This window comes from Trichoderma ghanense (assembly GCF_004382785.1).
Source record: "Trichoderma ghanense strain CCMA-1212 chromosome Unknown scaffold_2, whole genome shotgun sequence".
NCBI lineage: Eukaryota > Fungi > Ascomycota > Sordariomycetes > Hypocreales > Hypocreaceae > Trichoderma > Trichoderma ghanense.
Genome location: NW_027395665.1, coordinates 1413235 through 1438230, shown reverse-complemented (window position 1 = coordinate 1438230; position 24996 = coordinate 1413235). Strand labels below are relative to the sequence as shown.

The following is a 24996-nucleotide window of genomic DNA, read 5'->3' as shown; positions in this document are numbered from 1 at the left end:
ACGCTCCTTTGCCATAGAAGACCAGACCAAACCATGTCCAAGGATGCGGCAGCCGCCACGTGGTTGCTACCTAGTAGTTTGTGTGTTTCATGAACCCAAGTGGGAAGCAATAGAATGCTCCCAACGCACAGCCGTCGAGGGGATTGTCCTCGTTGCTCCAGGTCATTCATTCTCAATTTCAATCGTTGAATGGTTCTCAAACCGGCTTGGGCCGTGTTGCCATTGTTTGTGTTGGTTGCAGGCAGAAGCAACGAGGACCTGTGAAACCTACGTCATCAGGGTACCCCAAGGCGGTGTTATCGATATCGTCACTGTTGGGGAAAGCTGGCGAGCCTCAGCGGTTGGTTGTCATTTCGCTACCCCACACGAGTACTAGGTAATACCATGGGGGCCTTCGATATGCCGAGTCCCCTAACTTGTGCGGACCAGATTCAAGCATACATACCGCCATCCATTTGCATACAACCAACTTGCGCCTTTCAAAGCGATTTCCTTTCTTCGTTGTATCTACTTTATTCTTTTTGCAAATACTGCTCTCAATGTTGCATTTCACGTAACGACATCACAGCGCCACCATGCCAGAAGCAACTGGCACCTCGGCGGCCGCGCCCAAGCCCGCAGACCGCGCCGTGCCTGTGACGCTCAACGAGGCCGTCCTCGACTCGCCGACGTTCCGCGCAACCGCCACGCACTTCGCCGACCAGGTCGACGCCGTCGAGAAGTGGCTCAACGGCTATGTGACGGCGACGTCGAAGCTCATGGGCGGGCTGCTTTCACTCGAGGACACCATCAACAACTACCTCTCCAAGACGACGCCCTTTCCCGACAATGTCATCGACAACGACTACACCCTGCTGGCCCTCAAGCGCACCAGTGAGGGCACGCGAGAGCTCTGGACGCAGCTTCTCAGCACGCAGAAGCGGATGGAGACCGCCGTCGTCGAGCCCATTCGGTCGTTCCTCACCGGCGAGCTGCGGAACTTCAAGGAGATAAGGAGAAGCTTGGAGCAGACCCAGAGGACCTACGACACGACTCTCGCCCGCTACGTGTCCCAGTCCAAGACGAAGGAGCCTTCCGCTCTTCGAGAGGACGCCTTCTCTGTGTACGAGAACCGCAAGGCGTACATCCAGGCCGCCATGGACTACTGCCAGCTGGCGCCGCAGCTCCGCTACTCGCTGGATCAGCTCCTCGTCAAGGTCTGCTGCGACATGTGGAAGGAGATGAACCGGGCCCGAGACGCGGCTACTAGTGCTACGAAGTGGAGTCGAGAGCTCGAACGTGTCCGGGGCTGGGCCAAGGAGATGGAGCTGTCGGATAACGTCTTCAGGCGAGAGATGCAGAACGCGAGGAAGAACATTAGCGACGTGACCTTTGAGGGCTTCAGGCCCTCTCGCGAACTGGAAGACTACAGCACCTCGACCGTGGCCTTCTTGGGCTCGCGCGGACCCGTCAGCGTCCGGCCCAACGACGACGGCGCTGCGATTACCGAGATACAGGGCTGGCTGTTTTTGCGAGTGGCGACCGGCAAGCCTGTCCGATATAACTGGGTTAGGCGGTGGTACTACTGCCGCGATGGAGTCTTTGGGTGGCTCACGCCTGGGCCACAAGGCGTTCTACAAGGAGACGAGATCGGTGTGCTGCTTTGTAACGTTAAGCCGGCTCCTGGCGAGGAGCGGCGATTCTGCTTTGAGCTCAAGACGAAGAGCCGCAGCATGCTGCTGCAGGCCGAGACGCAGAAAGAACTCATGGACTGGTTGGAGGTGTTTGAGGTGACGAAAAAGAAAGCATTTGAAGCTACCATGGACCGAGGCAACAGTCCCCTGGCCGGCGGCGGCATCGACCCGGCGTTTTCGATCTGTGCTCCCAGCATCCCAGAGTTCTCCGCCAAGAGTATCGACGCGCAAATGGGCTCATCCGACGACACCGTGCCGAGCGTGGAGCGCACAGCTACTCTGGCTGTCCCCGGCGCAGACGGTGGCGGATCCGCCCGGCAGAGCTATGATCCTAACGGGACCGTATCTCGTCGATCCATATCGGCGCTGGGGCGCGATCTGGCACGAGAGGAGGGCGAGAGCGGTCGAGAGCACGCGGCGAGGATCATCCAGAAGCTCGACCTTCACCGCAAAGCGACGTTCGGCTCCAGCCCGGAACCCACGTTGACCACGTCCAGTTCGTCCGGCGGCCTGACCAATATGGTTGCCGGGAACCAGAGCTCCCAGCTCGTGGGCAACTCTCTGGCTCTGACGTCTTCGGGACAGGCCAAGCTGACGGGCGTTGCCCTCCCCTTGCTGGAGAACAAGCCCGGCACGCTTGCGCCCCCTACTCTGGCCCGACCACCGACAATCACAAGCTTGAGCCGCACCGCCGTGCTCATCGCCGGGGAGCGCGGGCATGTCTTGGAGGGCAAGAGACTTCCGACGTCGGTCGTGGCCAACTACTGGGGAAGCAATGTCTGGAGTGCAATGCATGCCGAGCCGGCCGCTGCTCCCCAGCTCGGCGATGACGATCCCATCGGCGTCGTGGTGTCTGAAGGCTCGCAAACACCGCTCGGCGAAGCAGCGCAGGCGAAGAAGGCTAGCGATACTCTGCCCGCCGGCTACCCCCCCGAGCTGAGGTTACAGCATGCCCAGTTCAGGCTCTTGTTCCCCAACGCGCCACCCGAGGAGAGGCTGGTGCTCGTCTTCCGAGCCGCATGGTCGAGCTCGCTGGAGCGGGGCTCCGAAAGCGAGCTGCTTGCCGGCGATGGCAGAATCTATGTCACGGCAGAGAACATGTATTTCTATGGCCAGCAGATGGGCCTGGTCACAGCCTACAGCATCCACCTGGACATCATCACCGAGGTGACTGCGGCCTCTGGCAGGGACTGCGACTTCATCTTCCTGCATCTGGGCAGGGACCTCAACGACACTGGATACACAAGGATAACCATCAAGGTGTTCCTCGACGATCTCCATTTGCTCCACGCTCGCCTCAACCTTCTTGTGGACAACCTGCAGGCGGAAGAGCCGCTGGACACTCTGGGAATCATCAACGCCCTGGTGAACATTGACAAGCACGAATACGAGAGGCCCAGCCCAAGCTCCGAGAGCTGGGAAGACGCATCATCCACCACGCCGATGGACGAAGGCACAACCGCAGGACCGTTGCTGGAGCGGAGCACGGGCGAACTCCCGCACCTGGTGGTTCCGGGAGCTACTCCTGGCCACAAACTCCCGACAAAATTGAATCTACCCAAGCACGAAGTGATCTATGAGCCGGACGATATGACGGAGATGGCGGCCGACAGGCACTTTGAGATTAGCGCAAAGGCATGCTTCCACGTGCTGTTTGGAGACAAGAGCTTCGTGTTTCCGAAGCTGTACTTTGAGCATCGGGCGAAGCAGATTGCCCAGGGGCCGTGGTCGGCAAGTGGCAATGAGCCCATGCAGCGCGACTTTCACTTTCAGATTGACTACGTGGACGTCTTTGGCCGGTCACAGACGGCGGACATCCGAGATTTCCAAACGATTGACGTGTTCAACGATCACGTCACATATGTGGTAACGCATACGAGGACGGCGTGGCACCTGCCCCATTCGCAGCACTTCAAGCTGGTGACCAAGGTCGTCATCACATACGTGGCCAAGTCGAGGTGTAAGCTGGCGTTTTACGTCCGCGTCGACTGGTCGAAATCGTCCCCGGTGCTGAAGAGCTTGGTCGATCGCCAGGCTCTCCACGACGCGACGAGCGATGCCGAGGAGCTGGCCGAGTTGGCCACTGATCAGGTCCATAAACTGGGCTCGAGAAGCCGCACCAGCAAAGCCATTCAAGTGTATGGCTCGGTAGGCCAGCAGACGCAGACGGTGATATTTTCGCCGGCGCCGACCGACGCGAGGAAGAAGCAGGCCATCAAGCCTCGCACGCTCACGGCGATGCTGTTCGAGACGGTGCGTTCCCTTGGCGAGAGCATGGTGTCGTCGGTGATTCTGTGGATCATTGCGGCGCTGAAGAAGATATTCGACGTCGTGACCGCGCATCGACTCCTCCTGCTGCTATTGGGACTGAGCGTCTTCGCCAACCTGATGCTATCGTCCACGGAGACGTCGACCTGGTGGCAGGAGCGGCGGGCGGCCAACTTTATGCGTCGGATTGGCGTGTCGCCGAACCACATGATGAGCAAGGCAATCTATATTGCTGACCTGCACGAAGCTTCCGGGGCCAACAATGAGGAGCCGCCGTTCCCTCAGAACAGCACGTGTTTCGGCACGTTCAGGGAGCTGTTGGACGCCACGAGCATGGATTCGCCATGGGAGGAGGCCGGAGCCTCGCTGTCTCTGCCGTCGAGTCGGGCAACCGCGCGACGGCTGCGGAAAACGCGGCAGAGGCTGGGTATGTATCGGCATGATTTGCTGGTGGCGATGAGGGTGGTCAACAGCGTTGAGCGGGAGGTGCTACAATCGGAGTGGGAGAACTGGCTGGCGAATGAAAGTTCGCTCTGCGATAATCTGGATGAGATGCTGTACGAGGATAAGATCAGGGGCAGCGACAAGGACACGGCGGACGCTTCGGTGTCGCAGAAGGCTATGGGGTCGATTCCGCCGGAACGGAGGAGAGCGCTTGAGGCGTGGCGGGATGATTATTGTGGAAGTTGTCGGAGCGACCATGCGTCTGCGATGCAGGCGAGGTTGAGCAATCTGTAGTCGTATATAATTGATCGAGGCCGTGTTTTGTGTTGAGGCGCGGCCGAGAAGCTGCCTACGTTAGAGGGTGTCGGTGTTGGTGCTGGGGAGCAAGATGTCGTTTGGCTGGCTGGCTGGCTTGACTCACTGGGCGGATTGATTGCTGGATCGATGGATCGATTGTCTCTTGGCTTGACGATGCTTCGTGCAAGGATTTGACGGTGTTGTCGCCTTTTTCTCGTTCGCTGTGTTTCTTCTAGGGGCATCTCTATCCATAGATATCATACGGTATATACATGAGCATTCGTTATTAGTGCAAAGATCGAGGTCTGTTCATGCTGTTCATGCAAGTATCATGCAGAATTCTGCTTATCAAGCTACAGGTACTCTGTACAAGATGCGGAATACAGCATTCCAAATTGTCTCGAGTCCGGAGTTGCCGATCAGGAGTTGGTGGAATCGGAGCTGCGAAGTCCGCGATTCTAGATGTTCGCGGACGAGCTGCACCAATAAGCACCGATACGATATAATCACACGATTGACTTTTATCGGCCAAAAGGACCTGGCTTATAATAATCATGGCTTTTGTTTTGGGCTTGTACTGCATGAGCCACCACGCGAGGGCTTGTAGATCTCAATTGCCGCTCGATCCATGAGGTATAAAGGCGCAATCATCCGATCTCTTTTTGATCTTCCTTTGAACTTACCCTGCAAAGATGACGCAGCATTGCCAGGAATGAAGCAAATGTCGGATGCTGGCTGGCGCCGAAAAGCTGGAAACGGGTGCCGTTGTTGGGCGCTTGGGCCAGGGTGACCGTCCGGTGACGTCAATACGCGCAATTGAAGTGACCGACCTTGAAGTTTGCCTGGAGGGAGCTGGGCTGGAGAGCCTGAAGAGCCCTGGAAAACAGGGGTCGGAGCACGCTGGAGTCCGCTGAGCGAGGCGCCTTCAGTTGGGTTCCACAGGCGGTTCTGCCTGTTAGGTATTGTACGAGGTAATCGACCTATAGCTTCGAATTACACCAGACGGATGACATGATTGTCCCGACCTCACGTTGCTCACTCTTCCCAGTTTCCTCTCGTCATCATCCTCTCTGCTTCTTTTGCGAAGCTGTTGAACCTGCCAATTTTGTGATTCTGCGTGGCGAATCTTCTTTTCATTCTTGTTTCTGCTGTTTCTCTCCTTCCAGCTCTCTCACAAAGCACCCAAAAGCCGGCCATGGCCCATCACGAGCCGCTGCGAGCCCTCGGCCCAATCGAATGGGACCAGGTCCCCGTCGACAACCTCAAGCCCTTCATGAACGAAGCCTTCATCGACGCCCAGACAGTCGTCGAATCCATCCCCTCCACAACAACGGCGTCGGCGACGGGCGCGGCTGCGGCTCCGGCGGGGGCCGTCTTCGAGCAGGTCGAGCGGGCCCTGTCGCAGCAGCGACAGCCCGGGTCGTCGCTTGCGGTCGCGCAGCAGCTGCGCAGGGAGTGGAAGGAGGTCAAGATGAATGCAAAGGACAACCCGCTCAGCATTAGCGTGTACAAGTTGGCTGCCAAAGACGGCAAGGGGGCGTGGTTTGCGAGGCGGAGTCTGCATCATGGCTTGTCGTATGATGACTGGAAGACGGGGCTTGAGAAGGAGTTTCCCGAGACGCTCAAGGTGCAGGGGTCGCCTGGGAGTGGGAATATTCGGGGCATTGGGGCGGATAGGCATGTTGAGAGCCGAGAGGTGGAGGGTTCGGGACGCTTGAGTGGTGAGTATAGAGCCATTGGCTGCTTCGTGTTAATGCTGTGCAGACTTAGGATGCTAACCTCTCTCCAACAACAGTCTTTCAGCTCTCGGCGCAGTTTCCCGGTCCTACCGCTCCGAGAGACTTCATCACACTGCTTCTTACGACCGACTTCGAATACAAGCCCGCGGACCGGGAGCGACCCCTACGGCAGCACGTCATTGTATCCAAACCGTGCCTCCACGATGAATGTCCGCCGCGGTCGGGAATCATCCGCGGTTCCTACGAATCTGTGGAGATGATCAGAGAGGTGCCTGTCGAGAACGATCAGCTTAGTTCAAAGACGTCGTTGCTCTCAACAGACGTCAGCTCTGACGATGTTCCAAGTTCTAGTTTGGAGTCACGCGAGCGCCAGCCCATGGCCGTTGAGTGGATCATGATAACCCGAAGCGATCCAGGAGGCAGCGTGCCGCGCTTCATGGTCGAAAAGGGCACACCGCCGGGAATCGTGGGAGACGCTGCAAAGTTCGTCAAGTGGGTGACAGCTCTTGCAGCACTCAACTCTAAAAGCGCCGAAAGCCTCGCCACGCCAGAAAGTCCATCCAAGCAAGCCGTGGCTCGGACACCTCAGAATGACGGCAGCCCGCGGGCGCTTCCCACGCACAAACCCCGCCCCAGCGAGGATTTCAAGAAGAGCAAGGCAGAAATAGAAGCGGAGAGGAGGGAATCGGTACAAAGCATGCCGAGCAGCAACGGTATATATGGCATCATTAGCGGAGTGTTTGGGGCAGCGTCCTCTGTCGTTGCCAGTGGATTACGAACGCTGGGAAGCCCGGCAGAGAGCAATACAAGCCTGGACGACCTGGAATCTAGGGACGATTCGGAATCTAGAGCCGCCGAAGAGCACGATACGGAACCCGAAGTCTCCGATATTAGCGAGACATCTTCCATACGCACATTTAGATCAGCCCTCGAGCGGTCCCTGACCGAAGAGGCGCGCACCCAGAGTGTGGCGGGCTCGGATGAGTCCAAATCCCATGGAAAGCAGCTGTTGGAGAAGGAGCTTAAGAAGCTCCAAGACAAGCGCCGAAAGCTAGACGAAAAGGCCGTCCAGATGATGCAGCGCTTAGAGAACAAGCGGCGCGGCGGCAAAGAAAAGGACGAAGCAGTAGTGGCCAAGCTGCGCGAGAAGCACGAAAAGGAGATTGCCAAGCAAGAAGCCAAGTATAGGAGGGAACTGCAGAAGCTCGAGGACAAGCGCGTGCACGAGGAGCGCAAGGCCGAGGCCCGCCGACAGAAGGCGGTGGAGCGGGAGGAGAAGATGAGGCTGACGATGGAGCTGGAGAAGACGAGGGCCGAGAGGGACGTGGCGCTGAAGAGGATTGAAATTCTGCTGGCGCAGGTCGGGCAGCTGCAGACGCAGAATACCATGCTGACGGCCAAGCTTGGGAAGTTGGGCGGCTTTGACAGGGCTGCTTCGGCGTCGTCTAAGGGGTCGGGGGTGGAGAGCACGAAGTCGTGATGGGTTCTTGTCGGGGTCTAATGGCTGTGTGGGTGAGTAATGATAAACGGGAGCAAGCATGACCTGTTTTCTTGACTTGCTTTGGAAAGACGTCTCACGCATGGTATTGTTTCCTTGTTTTGTCTCTTCGATCAAGGCGCTGGGGTTGGTCTTTTGTATACATTAGCAGCGAGATCATTGAGGTCAGGAATAGGTATATCTGGGTTGTTTCGGATTAAAGGGGGCTATTTGGCTTTACATGGAACATGGATATACATCATTTTGGGTTTCGTCTGATTATACAACCTTTGCCTACCATTGAAAGCCTCTTATCGTCTAGTGACTTTCCCCTTTTCCCAAATCTATGCCTCCTCTAGGGGTTCCATGAGCAATTTCGAAACATGATGCCTCGGGTCCCTCAAGAGCTCCTTGATATCCTGCACAGCCTTGCGTAACCTGGGCGAGCCGTGGTGACTCCTATTCAGCGTCACCGCGCCGCGAACAATGTACGTTCCAATGGCAAAGACGTGAGGATTCGACGCCCAGCCAAGAGGTCCGTCCTCTTGCCTCACCAACAGCTGCATCTGTTCCAGTCCCTTGCAAAGCCACTCGTCCAGCTTGCCGAGCATCTCTCCATCTTGCGCCGATGCTTCTCCACCATTCCATTCGAGGTCTTCAAAGAGTGCACTCCAGCGAGTAGCCTCGCGGACCTCGTCTACGAAGAGATTCTGCTCTTCCACGGCAAACAGGGAGTCATCCGCCCTGAGCGCGGCTCTGAGTCGCGCTTCGGGCGATTGCCACGGTTGATCGGCGGCGGAATGGCCTGTGATGCGGCTTGCGACGAGGATCTTGAACGCGGGGCTGCTGGGGAAGTGCGCGGCGAGCCAGCGGAGGAGACTGCTGGATGCTTCCAGGGGGGCGAGGTTCTGGCCGAGGATGTTCCTTGCTGCGGCGGATGCTGCTTCGCGGACTTCGTCGTCGTCGTCGTTGAGGGCGTCGTAGAGGGATGTTATGATGGGGAGGTATTCTTCGCTGGTGCAGTGCGATTTCGTGACGCTGAAGAATGAGCGGAGGGATTGGGCTGCTGCGAAGCGGGTGTCGAAGCTCTATACACAATGTTAGAACCATGATGCTCGTCTTTCATATATTTCAGAAGGAGGGGGGAAAGCGTGTATCAATGGTTACTGACCTTGTCGTCTGAGCCTGCATCAGCCATCATGGCACCCCAGTTCCGAAGAGCGGATGTTGAGAGGCCTTTGACATGGCTCGTGAGGGCTACCAAGCACCCACTGACTCTCACAATGGCATTGGAGAGAGAGGGGTTGAGCGAGCGCTGGGGCAGTACTGCCCACATGCTCATGAGCGAGTCTGTAGGCAGGGAGTCGAGCTTGTCTTCTGCAATGAGCTTGTTCATTAACTCAACCAGGTTCTCAATGGCCACCACTTGAGGCTCCACGAAGCTCGCCTTGAGACAAACGTCAATGTACAGATCGCACAGGGCGACTCGGATGTGGTCAGGGGTCGACGCTGAATGCCAAAGCTTCTGTATCGATTCGAGAGCAGCAACCATGGTGTCGGCGCCAAGGCGGCTGCCAAAGAGCAAAAGTTTGACTTTTCCCACAGGGTCTTCCTCCTGAGATGCTGAGAGTATTCTGCTTATGATGCTTTGGGCTTTGAGCAGCGCAGATACATTTCTCGTGGGTATCAAGACCTTGGATGGCTGTAAGGGCTGGGATCTAGATATCTGGGACATCCATATCATGTTGATGACTTCTAGGTATGCGGCGATGATTTCAGGACAGTGAACATAGGTGCTGTCAATGTGGCTTGTCTCAAGGAAAGCCGTCAACTCGGGCAAGTCAGCTGGGTGAGTGTTAGTCTATCCAAGTGCATGGTCCATTGGGCTGAACTTCGTGAGGCTATACATACCTAGTAGACGACCCGGTGCTACTTCGCTGAACCTCTCAATGAGAAATCTGAGTGATAAGAGGACTCCGTGCACATGGTTCTGGCCGTTGATACTTTTGTCACTCAAAGATTTGTACACCAAGTCTCGAATGACAGCGAGCCACTTGTCGTGGAGCAAACAAGAGCAGAGCGTCCTAGCAGCAATTTCACGCACATGCCATACAGGACTCGATAAGTAGGCAGCGACGTGGATCTGGATCTCGTCGCGAAGGAGATCGGGCGGTCCTGCTCGACGGATGATATCCAACGCTGGGAAGACTGACTCGGCAGACGATGTGGCGTTTGTCGATGTCACCATCTTGTGGCCGGATTTGAGGAGACCCGCCAGCACTGTTGGAAGGTTGGGGTAGCGGTGGTAGGGGATTCTGTTGGCTTTTCCATCCCAGCCAGCTTCAATCATTGCCTTGCTCTCCTGTGATCCGAAGAGACTATCGATCAGACTGCGAAGGAAAATCAAGCCGCAGTTGCGAATGGCCCAGACCTCGGATCTGAGCCCACTCGCCGCTAGCTCGAGACATTGGGGAAGGTATTTCTCGGATTTGTTCCCCATAGATGTCAGCAGCGAGTTTTTGAAGATGTCTTTGAGGCAGTTGTAGGCGTGAACTTGAGGCAGATTGGACCCGTCTGTTTCTACCACTCGGGCTTCGATGCTCGCGATCTCGATGAGCTTGGCCATTGCATCCTCAAAAGATGGTTTGGATGCATTTGCTGAGAGAATGCCGGTCATCATGGAAGGGATACCAGCAGATCTTCGAGTAGTCGACCTCTGAGTGAAGATTTCGTTCAAGGTGCCCTTGCAGCAACGTGTCAACAGGGCTATGTACAGACGGATGTGATACGAATGAGATTTACTTACCTGGTACCATACGTCGAGTAGGGATTCTCCGCCCTCGACGGGGTCCAAATGCTTGGTCAACTGACAACAAGTCGCAAAGGTTGCAGCGACCGTTGTAAACGCACCGCGATGCCTCAGATTGGCAAGCTGTTCGAATGCCAAATTTCCAATGGTTTCAAAGGCTTTTCGAGATGGTGTAATAAGTCCCTCGTGGGAGCGGTTTCTCATACTAAGCGCTATTGTCCGCATGAGATTGCTGCGTTGCGATTAGCCAACTACTCAATAAGTCTTTGAACTTGAATGAAGCAGCTTACCTGGACTCATGAATGGCACGGAAACTGTAGCTCAAGAGACCCTTTGTATCAAGACCTTCGGTATCCTCCATCTCTTCCGGCAAGTGTCCCTCAGGAGAATCATCGCAGAGGACGTCGCGGACGGCTTTCCACACTCGTTCACAGCAAGCAATCATCTTATCCTGCAGTGCAGTCGCAGACTCTGCCTCGGATGTTGACAGCTTCTTTTCAGACACAGCTTGCCAGGTGAAGCACAGCGATGCAAATGTACTATGCAGAGGCTGCTCCAAAACGGCCTGTCCCAAGTCTGCTTCGGCCCTTGATATCTTCTGATCCAAGGTATCGACAAGTTTTGAAAGAAGCCTGAGTCGCTCGTCTTCTGTGTCCAAGAACTTGTATAGCAATTGTGAGGCTCTCGCAACACCATCGGAATGATCAGCTCTGGCGGTCCGAACCGACACCTGTTCAGCTCGATGTAAGAGTTCATCCAGCTCTTGTGAAGGCTTCTGATTCGAGTCTGCAGGACTGAGAGTGAATTTTCGATATCTCTTGTCAGCGAAAAGTTGGGCCAGCGCAAGCGAAGCAGTATCCCGAACATCGTCGAACGGGTCCATTACTAGATCAGCAAGCGCTCGCATCCATTTCCCGTCGAAATAGTCGAAGAACAACTGCTGGTCGTCTTCCGTTTCCCAAGTCTTCGAGCTGTCCCCCTCCATGCGAAGAATGGATATCAAGCTTTTCAGAGACGTAATGTGTCGCTGGTAAGAGGCCGTGGGGGAGAGTTCGCCGCATAAGAACCTTAGATACCAGTGTAGGAACCTTTCGTGATACTCTAAGCAGTGCACCAACTCAGATTCTGGCCATGAGATGATGTTGGTCCGGTATAATGCTTGCTTGCTGGCGCCAGAAGCCGCGTCCTTCAAGGCGTTCTTTCGAGCCTTTGCCCTAGCTCGCGGAATACTTTTCTTCAGAATCGAGACTGCTCCACGAACCCGCTTGAACATGTCTCTGACCCGAGCACAAACGTCTACTCGAAACTTGGCATCTGGATCGGCAAAGTATGTGGCTAGATGTCTCTTGAGGAGGTCCAAAGTGGTAGCAGAGTACGGTCTCGTTGTTGATGGAGAACTGATGAGGAGACTCAGAGCTGACGTCCGAACTTCATGAGATGGGTGTGTTAGCACGTTCTCCAGGGCATTCTCCCGGAGAGTGATGGCTGAGCTGTCCTCATTTGCCTGGTCGCTGCCAATGTCTAATCCAGAGTTAGTACCAATTCTCAGTAAGGCGGGAGGCTGTTTCTCACAAGGCTCCTCGACGAGACCAACTTTCTTTCCCGTCTCTAAAGCGGCCAAGGTAAGAAGCGCACTTGCGTCAAAGTCGTCGTTGGTGGGTGTAACAGCTGAGGCTGATTGTGACTCATGCTGGTTTATTCTTTGCAAGAACTTCAGGCCTTCTGGCCTATCGGCCTTGAAGAGCGGCAGGAAAATATAGTTTTTGAAGTTTTCCAGGAGAACTGGCTCTTCTGTCAAGAAATCAAGCAGCCACCGATGCCATGTCTCTATGCTCAATCCCGTAGAGTCCTCGTGACCCCTTTGCCTCAGGGCACGGAACAAGCTCACTATAAACTTCCCGGCCGCTGGGCAAATGAAGTGTAATCGAGTCCATTGTAGCAGCTCTATGGTGAAGGTCTTCCATATCTCGATGCCGGCAGCATTGGCCAACTCCTGGTGATATGAAAGATGAGTAGCTTTGACGTCATCCAAGCTGAAGACACCCTTGGCAAGGAAGTAGTCAAGCGTCTTGAGGGCCGATTTAGCTACAGGTTTCGTCGAGCGGCCGATTACAATCGACACTAGGTTATCCAGCAGCGTATCCCGCGTCTCCAGAGCCGCCTTGTTGTTGGGGTTCCCCCGGAGAAGCTGCGCTATCAGGTCCAGGACAAGCCTCATTGATCGGTGATGATCAAACTCATTCCAATCAATGTAGAAATCGTAGAGTCTCAGAGTCACATCACGAGAAAACGCCCACGACCGAAGCGGCTCTGACTCAGACTTGGACACTCGCTCTACAAAGCCACAAAGCCGCACACAGGCGTTGCCCGAGACAGATCTAGGCTGGGCGGCTTCTCCCAGGATCGTGTCGAATACGCTCAGGGCACGGCTACATACATCTTAGCAAAGATACTACATACAAGCGGGAGAGAGTCTGGTGAGCTCGCACCTCTGCTGGCTTCCCGCGTCTTGCTCTTCAAGCCATTTCATCACCGGAGTTGGATTGCCGAGCAAGTCGACATGCTCAGGGATGCTTTGGCTCGGCATATTGGGCGGAATATGTAACTGCCCACCGAGTCACGCCGAGTGAACGTAAAGTTTATGAAGAAAAAGACGCCGCCACTTTCGACATGACAGATCCCAGCCTTACCGATGGAAGTTAGCCTTTTCGCTTCTCGGTCATTCTTCTCGAGTTTCTTTATGGATAGAATCTGTAAATCTTCAAACAAGAAGTAACGGGTAGGTTTGTAGTCGCACGTGACTGCGCACGTGAGAAAATTTTGCCCTTTCTCGCACCAGCCCCACCGCGAAATCCCGCTCCACAAGACGGAAGCACTACGATTAAAATTCAAAGGGCCCCCAGAGCCTCTGTTCTCGAAATCTCACCAACCACCCCACGTCCAGATCACCATTAGATACGCTTGATTCTATTGGGAGACTGCCAAGATGTCTAAGATCACAGTCGGTATGTGCTGGCCCTGCGATATAAAGAAGTGATGCGGCATGCCGATGCTGACTTGTAACCTCAGCCAACGTCCGGACGCAGGTCGCGGAACTCCTCGAGTACTCCAACGAGACCAAGAAGCGCAACTTCCTCGAGACCGTCGAGCTCCAGATCGGCCTCAAGAACTATGACCCCCAGCGTGACAAGCGTTTCTCCGGCACCATCAAGCTGCCTTCCGTCCCCCGCCCCAACATGTCCATCTGGTACGGTGCTCTCCTGTCAGAATTCGAGACAAGCAAAAAAAAAACGGCGATGCTGACCGAGGTTTTGATGTAGCATCCTCGGTGACCAGCACGATCTCGATCGTGCCAAGCACGGCGGTGTCGATGCCATGTCGGCTGATGACCTGAAGAAGCTCAACAAGAACAAGAAGCTCATCAAGAAGCTTGCTCGCAAGTACGATGCCTTCATTGCTTCTGAGGCTCTCATCAAGCAGATTCCTCGTCTCCTGGGTCCCGGTCTGTCCAAGGGTAAGTCAAAGCCACCCATCAATCATCACATCACGAGTCTGTTTTTGCGCGCCCAAAACTAACACTTTCAAACAGCCGGCAAGTTCCCCACTCCCGTCTCTCACGCCGACGACCTCTCTGGCAAGATCAACGAGGTCAAGTCCACCATCAAGTTCCAGCTGAAGAAGGTTCTCTGCATGGGTGTCGCCGTCGGCAACGTTGGCATGGAGCAGGAGCAGCTGATCGGCAACATCATGCTTGCCATCAACTACCTCGTCTCCCTCCTGAAGAAGGGCTGGCAGAACGTCGGAAGCCTTACCATCAAGGCTTCCATGTCTCCCCCTAAGCGCCTCTACTAAACAGGTCGTGGCCTTTTTTTTTTTCTCGGTCTTTGTTTTGGGGGTGGTCAATTCTATCTGGCTCCTTGAGCTCTGTGCGACGTTTTGAGATAGCAGGGCCTCGATAATTAAACTCGAACAAAGGATTTCCAAACAGACGAGTTCTTTCATGATCACATCACCGTGCACGTAGACGTACCTCATGCGGAGGCATTTCGTAACCCATCATCGACTCCGTATGGAAACAGCCTTCAAATGTTGATGAAATGCTTTGTTTTTCTCTATTTCTAAATAATTCATTTCCTTCGTTTTTTGAAGCTAGACTCATCACAGCCCACAGCTTTTCGTGACTCGCCAAGCCACAAGCCCCCGGCGACCAATGACCCTGGAAAGGGTATTCCAAACCCCGTCATCTCCAAAATCGAGATCATCCAAGTTGACATGTCGTCTATAACGCCAGACTTCTCTGAACCGCAACCCTTCAAGCCCCTTGTTGGAAAGATAGGGGTCCAACCAAGTCGCTGACGCCGGCGCGATGAGATAGGTCCCGTTCTTTTCCTTGAGATACTCCGTGTTGCGCCGGTCCGCAGGAGTATCACAGGTGGCCAGCTCGGCCAACAGGTCCAGCAACGCTTCGCCCTTCATGCCCATGACATCCTTGGTGGTCAAGACTTCGTTTTTGCCGTTGAGAAGCCAGATCGGGGGAGAGTAAGTCTTCCACCAAACGGCAGTTGTAGCGTCAGGTTGTTTGCTCATGAAGACTTGCCCGGGAACAATGCCACCTTGGTGATATATTCCCATGAGCACGCCCAGGAACAGATTGAATACCACCCAGATTGCAATCCATAGTCGACAAAGAGTCCGGTTCTTGGGCAGCTGCAATGATGAGAGGATGAGTGGCACAGCTGGGAGAAGAAATCGCGCTTCTTGATGCTGAACAAAAGACAGGACCGCGATGCCCGATATGGCCGACCAGAGCCTCAGGGAGAAATGAGGCCGTAAGAACAGCAACGCCACTGCAGGCCCAATAAGCTGTGGCAAGTTTGCAACGAGATGCTGATACCAGGGATGTAAGCCGTGGAGTGCCAGGTTCTCCGGCGAAGAATTATAAACAAGGTTGTTCAGGGGAGTGATGACGGGATGGGTGATGAGGTCGGACCACGTAACAGTTCCTGGTGTGTAAAAAGCAGTGTCGACTGCTATGGCAGCGCAAGCTGTAGCAAGGGCCGCCAAAACCAGAGCCGCCAATGAAAGGGCCGCGAAAGAAAGAGGCCTGGGCAAGTCAATTGCTTCTCTTCGTGTCACTCATATGCAGGGGAAAAGGACTCACTTCTGCCAATAGTAGCATACAACAAGTCCGGGTATGAGCAGAAAAGCAGGGAAAGTAATGCGGTTGAAGATGCCAAAGACGACGACCATGCCCAAGACCACGGAGGACAAGATGGATGACTGTTTCAGGAGAATCAGCATGGAGCTGGAAGAGAGGAGTATAGAGAGGAGTAGACGGCTGTTAGACTTACATGAGGAGAGGTGATGCGCCCTATCAACACCAAGCTCCACAAGACAGCCAACGTCTCAATCGAATTGGAGAATGTATGCGTCTGGAAGGTCCACGTTACATAGGACGACGCCACGAGAAGAACGGCAACACGGCGAGGGTGTTTCGAGGTGATTAGCTCCTGGAGCGCCCAATACTCAAGCACGAAGCTCAGCAGGAACATGAAGAACCTCAGCGTCCAGAAGACGGCGATGGGAGGCACCTGGCCGTTCTGCCCGTTCCCAACCCAGAGCCACTGCAGCAGAAGCATGGGCAGTCCGTAGACGGGCCATAGCGGGAAGACGCTCCGGATCGGGTTCTCGCTGGTGAATTCCCATGTGTGCCGGACAGGGTAACTGAAGATCTGGCCTGTTTACAGCAGAAGCGTCCGTCAGCCACCATGAGCAGTTACGCCACGAGCTTGCCCGGCCTTTGCGTGCACGAGAAGCCTGCAACAAAGTCCTCTACCAACAATCTGCCCGCCACCGAGGGACTTGGGGAATATCCGAGGCTTCCATGAGGAATGGCGGTTGACTGAGCTCAAAAGATCACACGCAGCCTCCGAGATACGTACCGGCGATTACTTCTGGTCCTTGAAAGTTCTCATCAGGGTGAAGGTAGCTGGGCGACAAGGCGAACCAGAGTCTGACGAGGACTAGGAGGAGATACGTGCGCCGCCACATCTGATCACGGCTGACTGCTTAGAAGACGGTGGTGGATCAACATGAGCGTGAGAAAAAGTCCGAGGTGGTGGAAAAAACATGGGCGAGTCGCAAGGAGATGTGAGGCAAGGTGTTAATGCGCTGGCTGATGAACGGGCTGAAAGAAAGAAAACAAAACAAAACAAAACAAAACAAAGAAAGTAAAGGGGATTACGACGCGTGCGATAGCACCATAATAGGGGGAGGGGAAAAAAAAAGGTAAATAGCAGGTAGGTAGAAAACGCTTGGTGTGGATTTTGAGAAGGGATGCTGCAGATGAGGCTAGAGGTAGCCTGTATAGCGAGTCGAACAGGCTGGCAAAAAGGTCCCTATGCAGCAAAGCTCTAGGTATGGAACAGCGAGTGAATAGTGACGGCTTGATGAATGAAGGACAAAGAGAGGGTAGTTGGGGCAGTTTCTGGGCAGGCGCGCCAAAGGGTGTTGAGAAAGGCTACTAAACTGGAGCAGGTGGTCAGACGAGGCTGATGACCTCCGGCTGAGACCCGAGACCCGGGACTTTGAGACTCCAGGTGAGCCTGACAATGCAGATGGAGGGGAAAAGGGGTCATGACCTCAGTCTGGCCTTATCAGTTGGCGAAAATACCGCTTTCGTAATCACTGGGTCGATTGGCACATATTTGGTTCAACTAAGAAAGGCGAGAGGGCATGAGGCGATCTTACATATTGTTGAGGCAGCATCGTGTTTCAGCCATGAGCCGGCCGTCAATGCAAGAATCGCGCTGTGAGAAGAGAGCACTCCTTACCCTCTCACCATCTCCGTCCTTTGGAATTCGGTGCCTTTTTAGGTAGGTATCGGATCAGCCATCGACCCTATGCGAGGCATTTTTCGCGTGCGGAAGGATTCAGAACAACTGGATGAAGTTGTTCGTTCGAGGACCTCTGGTAGTACGGCATCTCGACGTATTGTAGGTGGAAGTCGTGCGTGTTGCCTAGGTTAATAGTACTAGGTAGGTGGGCAGAGAACCGATCCTGAAGGGGCCCACGCGAGACCTGACAATGAGCCATCGACGAAGGAGAGTGGCTCAAAGGAAAAAAATCTCCAGGAAGACCCCCTACCATCCAAATGGAAGCACCTCGACGAGCCCAACATGCATAGACACTTTCAGGTTGACAGCGTAAGGCCTGCAGCATTACAGTAATGCTACACGGTGGGATGCCTTGAAACCTTAAAATCCAACTCGTCAATATCATGTTGAGAACTATCCATATAGAAGAGAATGAATCAAAGAACTTTGGAAGCAAAGCAAGGTAGAGTTCAATGAAGAGAGACCTCTCTTTGACAGTTTGATCGGTGGAACAAGCTTCGTTGGGCCTCAAAGCTTAATTAAGGTACAAGGCTCTTTTGACAGGCAGCGCCGCGATACTTACAGCGAGAGGAGGTACGTACCACATCCGCCACGGCAGCAGCAGAACCCCGCAGAATATAAGAGCAGGTGCCTGCCACTGGAGGCACAGCGTCCGTGCCTGGCCTGCGGTTCAGCTCAGCGTGCCTACCTATTAAATACTCCCTTCCTCCCTTGCCGGCTGCCTTTTTCCGCATCTGCATCAGCATCAACAAGCAACGTCCCCAGAACCCTTGAACCGTTCTGATCTCCATCATCTGCATCTCCCGCCCGTTCCGCGTCGCTCCGCTTGACCGGCCGGCTTCTATCCAGCTACTATAACATCATCATCGCCACATCAACCTCACAATGGCGGAAGCAAAGGCTGCCTCCCAGAAGATCTGGCTCATCTCCAACGACAATGCCACCATGGAAGTCGGTACGTTTGCATCCTAGCGCTACGCTCATCTGCCGTGAGTCGCTGTCATTGACGCTCGATTTCAGACCGTTCCGTGGTTGAGCGCTCCATGCTCCTGAAGAACATGCTCGAGGACTTGGGCGGCGCCGACGTCAGCCCCGAGAACCCCATTCCCATTCCCAACGTAAGTTATCATTCCCTGGGCTCTCGGCCTTTGAAGTTTTTCTTCTTCTAGGAAACGACATTGACAGCGACTTTACAGGTCAACGAAGCAGTCCTGCGAAAGGTTGTTGAGTGGTGCGAGCACCACCGCAACGACCCCGTCACTGCCCCCGACGACGAGTCCGATGCCCGCAAGAAGACGACTGATATCGAGGAGTGGGACCAGAAGTTCATGCAGGTGGACCAGGAGATGCTCTTCGAGATCATCCTTGTACGTTATCATTCCGCCTCAACAGCAATATCCCGTTCAAAACTGACCCCAAAGCTAGGCTTCCAATTTCCTGGACATCAAGCCCCTTCTCGATGTTGGCTGCAAGACCGTGGCCAACATGATCAAGGGCAAGTCTCCCGAGGAGATTCGCAAGACCTTCAACATCACAAACGACTTCTCCGCCGAGGAGGAGGAGCAGATTCGCCGCGAGAACGAGTGGGCTGAGGACCGATAAACGGATCGTCTACATGGGCGCCTCAGAGCTCTTCATCTTTGTTTTGTTCCGGTGGAGAGCAGCAACGCGGATTGAGTTGCTTCCGCAGCTATTTTTCATAGAGCAACCTACGGCGTTGATGGGAATGAATTGACAGGGCTATCGGTTTCTTTCTTCTCGACTTTTCTGGTATCTTTTTTTTTTTTTCCTTTGGGGTTGACGTTTGCGGGGCTCGAGTGTACAATGCTGAACTCGGACACTTTTTTAATGAGCTGGGGAAGAGGCGTGTCTTCTTAAATTCAAGACAAGTTTACAGGCACCCCAGTTATCAAAATATAACGTTTTTTTCTACGCTGGGATTCTGATTGTAAAGGAAAAACAAACAGTGATGTTCTCTTACAAGCAAATTGGTGAGTCTCAAAGGTACGGCTTGGTCGGCTTTACCAAAAGTGTGACTTGCTGCGTGTTGGCCTGAGTCGATCAAGAGTAGGTATAAGAGATCAGCGGTTGATGATGGCAGATGCTATTCAGCATTCGGCCTTCGAGGATCATGTACGAAACGAAGGTTGCTGCAGCTCCAGCAATAGAACCACATTTCAGACGAGACGGAGAAGACGAGAACATGGGAAGAAAGCCGAAATGGCATCAAAAATAGGTTCATTCCTTTCCCTATGACCGACCGTGACATGAAGCAATATCAAGAATCAAGAAACCAGGCAACCGTGCCCATTCCATGCATCTGCATCCTCCTTAACCCTCCCCTCCCAACACGCCTGAAAAAGAAAAGACGGGGGGAGAAAGAAGTTTCTTTTTTTTGAACCCCTTCCTACACCCATCACCACACTAAGACCATGCCAAAAGATGAAACCCGCTGGAGGTCGGTACCGTCGGTGCGAGATAAGGGGGACTGTTCGAGGATGCCGGGTTGGTTTTTTGGGTGAGGTTGCTTAGATGCCAAGCTTGGTCTTCCTCCAGTGCCTTCTCTTGGCGTTGTAGCTGTACGAAATGACATGTTAGTGTTGTGCTTTTGTTAGGATGAAGTTTGTTGTTTTGCGAGAGGGGGATCATCCGGAACATGTAGAGGGAAAGATGTCGCAAAGTCGAGGAACGGAGGTAGTGATAAATGCCGAATATCGTCGCGATAACTCGAGGGGAAGAGTATTTCGGTTCTAGGGAGAATGAACGCACCGGATTGTGTTGCCAGAGCGAAGGCGAATCCATTGCGGAACCGGGCGGTTCTGCTTCTGGGCCTTGGCCAGCTTCTGCTTGGTTCGGAATGTCTTGTGGCTCTATAGGTTCATCTTCTCGTCAGCTTCTTTCGCTCTCCAAAAAGCATTCAAGCCTCTTTTTCCCCCTCCATCGGTTTGCGTCTTTCTTATTTTCCCCCAACGTCCTGCAGTCACTCTTGTCGGATCTCGCCTGAGTGCTCCAACTGCAGGAGCCGCGCCGGGGGAAAATCGAGAAAATCGCTCCTTTGGAAGGACAACTTGGCTCTGTTGATCAAATCAACGCCGGGGAACGAGAGGGAGCTGCCATACCGCCATCGTATTGACCTTGCGTATCGAGTCTGGTGATGATGACGATTTTCGGTGATGTTGAGAGTGATAGTAGGTTTTGCGACCCGCATCCGAGGAGGGCGTAAAGCCCTAGCGAGAAAAATTGCAGGACCTGACTTTGTGTGGGTTTGTGGCTGGTGCGGCGTGTGGCGCAGAGCATCTCTCTGCCTGAGGCAGAAGGAGCGGCTGAGGACCCGTTTGGGGCGGAGGGTCTTGTTGGAGGATTACCTAATAAGGCTACGATGAGGGGAGACAAAATAAGCTAGACGGCCTTCCAGAGTTCAAATGATGACCGAAGCAAAAGTGCATTTCTCACAGAGCTGGCCCTGACATATTTTTGAATTATAATAGTCTTTGCCATTGATCAGCCCGGCTCGATGCGCTCACTGGGAGCATCCAGCGCAGTAAAGGCTTCATCAGCTTTCCGTCTTTGTCGCCTCGTGCAACGCAGACTGGTCAAGTGATGTGAGGCTGCGTGAGATTAGCCTTACCTTTTTGTCTAAGCGCGTGGACCAACCAGAGGCCGCCGTCGGCAAGGACATCGCCTCTAGCAAAACGCCTGCCAAGATGGGTGCAGATGGGCTTTAGAAGTCTCCGGAATAGGGGACAGTTTGTAATTAATCTGAACTTGTCGCATAACAACATTCCAACGAAAGCCGTATCCCTCTCTTCGACGACACCTTGGGATACTCTCGCGTCAAACCCTCGACGGCTCATTCCCCGGCGTTTTGTTGCGCGTTCTTTATTTTCTTATTCGTATCTGGAAATCATTGGCGTATTCGAGAGAGCAACGATCCTCCCCCGCAAATCCCACTGCTGCGCGAGGCGAATCGCGAAACGGTGTTCATCTACCACGGACGGAGCGCAGCGGGTTTCACAGAGCTTCGGACTTTTCTTTTTTTTTTTTTCTTCTGTTCATTAATTTCACGATGGGTGCGGGAATGTCATGGTTGACCAACTTGGTCTGGGCAAAGAAGGAGATTAGAATCTTGATCCTGGGCCTGGTATGACGTCGTGCATTGGCTTGGGCTGCGATGTTGGAGATGCTAATGCCTGGCCTCGACAGGACAATGCTGGCAAAACGACTCTTTTATACAGACTGAAGGTGCGACTTCACGAGGCTGCCATATACCTGAACGCGTGTGCTGACTTTGATTGGGATCAGATTGGAGAAGTTGTCACGACCATACCGACGATCGGATTCAACGTCGAATCAGTCACGTACAAGAATCTCAACTTCAATGTTTGGGTATGAATCACGACTACGAGATACACATGAAAAAGAGGAACCGCCTCTTGCTAACAGCACGTTTTTTTCGCTTCCAGGATCTGGGTGGTCAGACTAGCATCAGACCATACTGGCGGTGCTACTATGCCAACACCGCTGCCGTCATCTTCGTCGTCGACTCGACCGACATCGACCGGTTACAAACCGCCGCAGAGGAGCTGTCGGCCATGCTGAACGAGGAGGAGCTCAAGGACGCGGCACTGCTGGTGTTTGCCAACAAGCAGGATCAGCCGGGCGCCAAGGGGGCGGGAGAAATCTCAGAAGCGCTGCAGTTGGGCGAGCTGCGGGACAGGAATTGGAGCATCATGGCGTGCTCGGCGGTCGATGGCAGTGGTGTGAATGAGGGCATGGATTGGCTAGTGGTAAGTCTTTTGTCTGGTGATCGATTTGTTTGGGGGAAGAAGGCTAACCAATTTACGTCTAATTTAGCAAACCGTGAACCAAGATAACTAAAACGCGAGAGTCTACGAAACATAACGAATACGTGAAGGAAGCTCAATCAGCCTTTCTTCTTCACTACCGAAACGCAACTTGTACAACAAATGATAGGATGATGGCAGCGACGGCCGGGTTTCGTCGTGTCTGGGCGGGCAGCGCCATACTGGGCTGGGAGAAGGATATGCAAGTAACGCCATAGCCGCCCATATAATAGGCGGACGATTGGTTTGCGAGGAGGCGAAGCATACGGACGGCGGCAATATGAAGGTACTACCATTTAATTTTAGACTTGGGATACGCGTTAGTATCCTGTTTCGATTCTCAACGTCAGTCTCGGTCCTTGGATGCTGACCCTGGCCTCGCAATCCTCGTAGTTTGCATCTGCGGGATCTGCGCGGCCTATCTGTTCACGAAAAGACCCGCAATGTGTGTGTGTGTCTGTGTGTGTGGTTCATGTTGGACCCCAAGTAAGTATTCCGGGCTCATGTGGTACCACCTGCCAAGGGATTGCTATGAGACGGTTCTTCTCCCGGACATACGTCAAGTGCCTTGAGCTATTCACATGATACCTGATTAGTAGCCGTCTGGGTATATTAGCGATTCTCATACCTCAGCGGATACAATAGTGAGAAAAGGAGGAGGGACTGGCCGGACGAAAATGCGTGAAGATGGTACAGTGCTGAGGGTAGGGGGAATACTAGCAGCAGAGGAGTTCCTGTCAACCCTCCTCAAAAGCATATACGACCTGTTCGCCACGGCGACACGGACTTTAGCGGATATACATGTCAAATGACCTCTTAGACTGGCGGTAGATGAGATTTGGGCTCATATAGGCTACTACCTACTACTGTATTCCGCTGGTGAAGAACATTGAACAAGCAAGATGGATGAGAGGTTCTGTCGTTGCTGACTTGTCATACGGCAGTTGAACTGGAGACGCCAGCACTTAACTAACCGGGCGTACATAACCTTCATCGACAAGTAGTCCACAGTGGAATGCCGTTAAGATACGAATATCAGATTATCAGCAAAGCCTTCGACTTAAGTTTATGATTACGGTAGAAAGTTTAAGCACTAGGGGTAGGATAATTCATGAGCAGGTGACCACGCGTCCAGGCTCGGACACCGAGACGCGAGGCGCGCCATCCTGCTCTACGTAGCGTATCTTCAAGCCAATTGGTAGTGGAATGGGGTGATGACGAGCGGCCGTTGCGGCACCTGCGGAAGGGGAAGGCAATGGCGAGCCCCGCTTGGAAGCTGGAAAATCAGGCGAGATATGAGATTAATTGACTCATGTATTGATGAAAGGGCTCATATGGTAGGTAATCCAAGTTGTGAGAATTTGAGGGGAGAACAAGCGTCACTGGCGGCACGAGAGCGTGAGGACATCAAGTGGCTGATGTATGCTCCGTATCTGCAATTTTTCAGTTTCATCCTGACACGTAGACAAGACGGCACCTTGAGGGGATGTAGAGCTTGAAAAGGATCAAATATGAATGTACATTACGTCCTTCTTACGTACCACAGCACAAAGAGCATACTACCTACGTAGGTACCTATGATCAAGTTCCAGTCAACACAGTCCAACTCAGTTCCAGAAGCCCGCGCCGCGCCCCGGTCGAGAGAGCCGATTCCCGCTTTGCTTTAGAGGTCTTTTGATTGGCTCCGTTACCCCACATTGGGCTAGCCCAGCGGGGAAAGATCGAGCGAGCCGGCTCTTGCTTCCCACCCAGAAGCCAAGAACTGTACGGATACTGCATGTACCTCGTATGCGCGTGTGGGCAGGACGAGATACCTGCAATGCTTGTCAAGTCCATTGCCCTGACGTAGGGAGTGGATTTTGGGACCAAAGTCAGGCACGCGAGCTCTGGACAACGCCGGGCATGACTGGACGGGAATTGTGGGTGAAAAGGTACAGAAGAGCATCTCGGCAGTTGTCTTCATCTACAGCATCTCATATAACTAGGTATATGTCCATCATTAGTAGTTGAGTACGGTCAAATCAAACATGCCCAACAATCTGAGTACTAGGTATTAACCTTACGAGCTTGGGTACCTACCTTAGGTACTAGTGAAGTTAGTACCTTACACTTCCAAGTTATTAGCTGCTTTATGTAGGGCAAGCATGAGCAGGCAAACAACAGCAGAGCTTGGATGGAGGCAGGCGGGGGGAGGGGAAGGAGGGAGGGAGGGTCCATGTATGCATGTACACTCCCGCCAGCTGCCGGCTCTCAACCACACAGAGCTCTTCTATTCCATCCGGCTGGCCATGGATGCGTGAATTCGCAGCTCTCTTACAGGCTTCGTCTTACATCGGGCTCGATCAATCACCCCACCAACTACGCTCACTCCTCTCTTTCTCCTCTTTATCTCGCTCTCTGTCTCTCTCTCTCTTGGTTGATCTGTGTCCTGTCTTCTCCCGACGTATAAAGAGGCATTCCCTGGTGACCGTATTCCGTGCCCCTCTACTCTCCCTTCTCTTCTTCTTCCTCCTCCTCCCGGGCACTCTCTTCCTTCCTCCCTGCTCGTC

General features: G+C 53.6%; 7 protein-coding genes across 7 annotated transcripts; 4 read left to right on the top strand and 3 right to left on the bottom strand.

The window, feature by feature from the left end:
* Positions 1-568: 568 nt before the first annotated feature.
* On the top strand, positions 569-7901 carry CCMA1212_002853 (uncharacterized protein; the record flags this gene model as incomplete). Its single annotated transcript, XM_073700222.1, has 3 exons — positions 569-4675; positions 5862-6403; positions 6478-7901. The coding sequence occupies exons 1-3, from the start codon at positions 576-578 to the stop codon at positions 7899-7901; spliced, it is 6066 nt and encodes a 2021-aa protein (XP_073561670.1). The 5' UTR covers positions 569-575.
* Positions 7902-8242: 341 nt separating this feature from the next.
* On the bottom strand, positions 8243-13294 carry CCMA1212_002852 (uncharacterized protein; the record flags this gene model as incomplete). The annotated part of the gene is made up of 7 exons (XM_073700221.1): positions 8243-8986; positions 9070-9743; positions 9810-10641; positions 10705-10939; positions 10998-12228; positions 12280-13136; positions 13197-13294. 7 exons carry the CDS (start codon positions 13292-13294, stop codon positions 8243-8245), a joined length of 4671 nt encoding a protein of 1556 aa, XP_073561671.1.
* A 399-nt stretch (positions 13295-13693) lies between these two features.
* On the top strand, positions 13694-14559 carry CCMA1212_002851 (uncharacterized protein; the record flags this gene model as incomplete). The annotated part of the gene is made up of 4 exons (XM_073700220.1): positions 13694-13712; positions 13777-13954; positions 14028-14221; positions 14297-14559. The coding sequence occupies 4 exons, from the start codon at positions 13694-13696 to the stop codon at positions 14557-14559; spliced, it is 654 nt and encodes a 217-aa protein (XP_073561668.1).
* A 306-nt stretch (positions 14560-14865) lies between these two features.
* Positions 14866-16758, bottom strand: CCMA1212_002850 (GPI mannosyltransferase 4; the record flags this gene model as incomplete). Its single annotated transcript, XM_073700219.1, has 4 exons — positions 14866-15811; positions 15869-15987; positions 16059-16444; positions 16650-16758. 4 exons carry the CDS (start codon positions 16756-16758, stop codon positions 14866-14868), a joined length of 1560 nt encoding a protein of 519 aa, XP_073561669.1.
* A 1730-nt stretch (positions 16759-18488) lies between these two features.
* On the top strand, positions 18489-19205 carry CCMA1212_002849 (uncharacterized protein; the record flags this gene model as incomplete). Its single annotated transcript, XM_073700218.1, has 4 exons — positions 18489-18558; positions 18624-18721; positions 18800-18970; positions 19029-19205. The coding sequence occupies 4 exons, from the start codon at positions 18489-18491 to the stop codon at positions 19203-19205; spliced, it is 516 nt and encodes a 171-aa protein (XP_073561275.1).
* Positions 19206-20027: 822 nt separating this feature from the next.
* CCMA1212_002848 (uncharacterized protein) lies at positions 20028-20405 on the bottom strand (the record flags this gene model as incomplete). The annotated part of the gene is made up of 2 exons (XM_073700217.1): positions 20028-20180; positions 20373-20405. The coding sequence occupies 2 exons, from the start codon at positions 20403-20405 to the stop codon at positions 20028-20030; spliced, it is 186 nt and encodes a 61-aa protein (XP_073561274.1).
* A 1264-nt stretch (positions 20406-21669) lies between these two features.
* CCMA1212_002847 (ADP-ribosylation factor-like protein 1) lies at positions 21670-22481 on the top strand (the record flags this gene model as incomplete). The annotated part of the gene is made up of 4 exons (XM_073700216.1): positions 21670-21744; positions 21807-21989; positions 22067-22390; positions 22458-22481. The coding sequence occupies 4 exons, from the start codon at positions 21670-21672 to the stop codon at positions 22479-22481; spliced, it is 606 nt and encodes a 201-aa protein (XP_073561272.1).
* Between the last annotated feature and the right edge of the window lie 2515 nt (positions 22482-24996).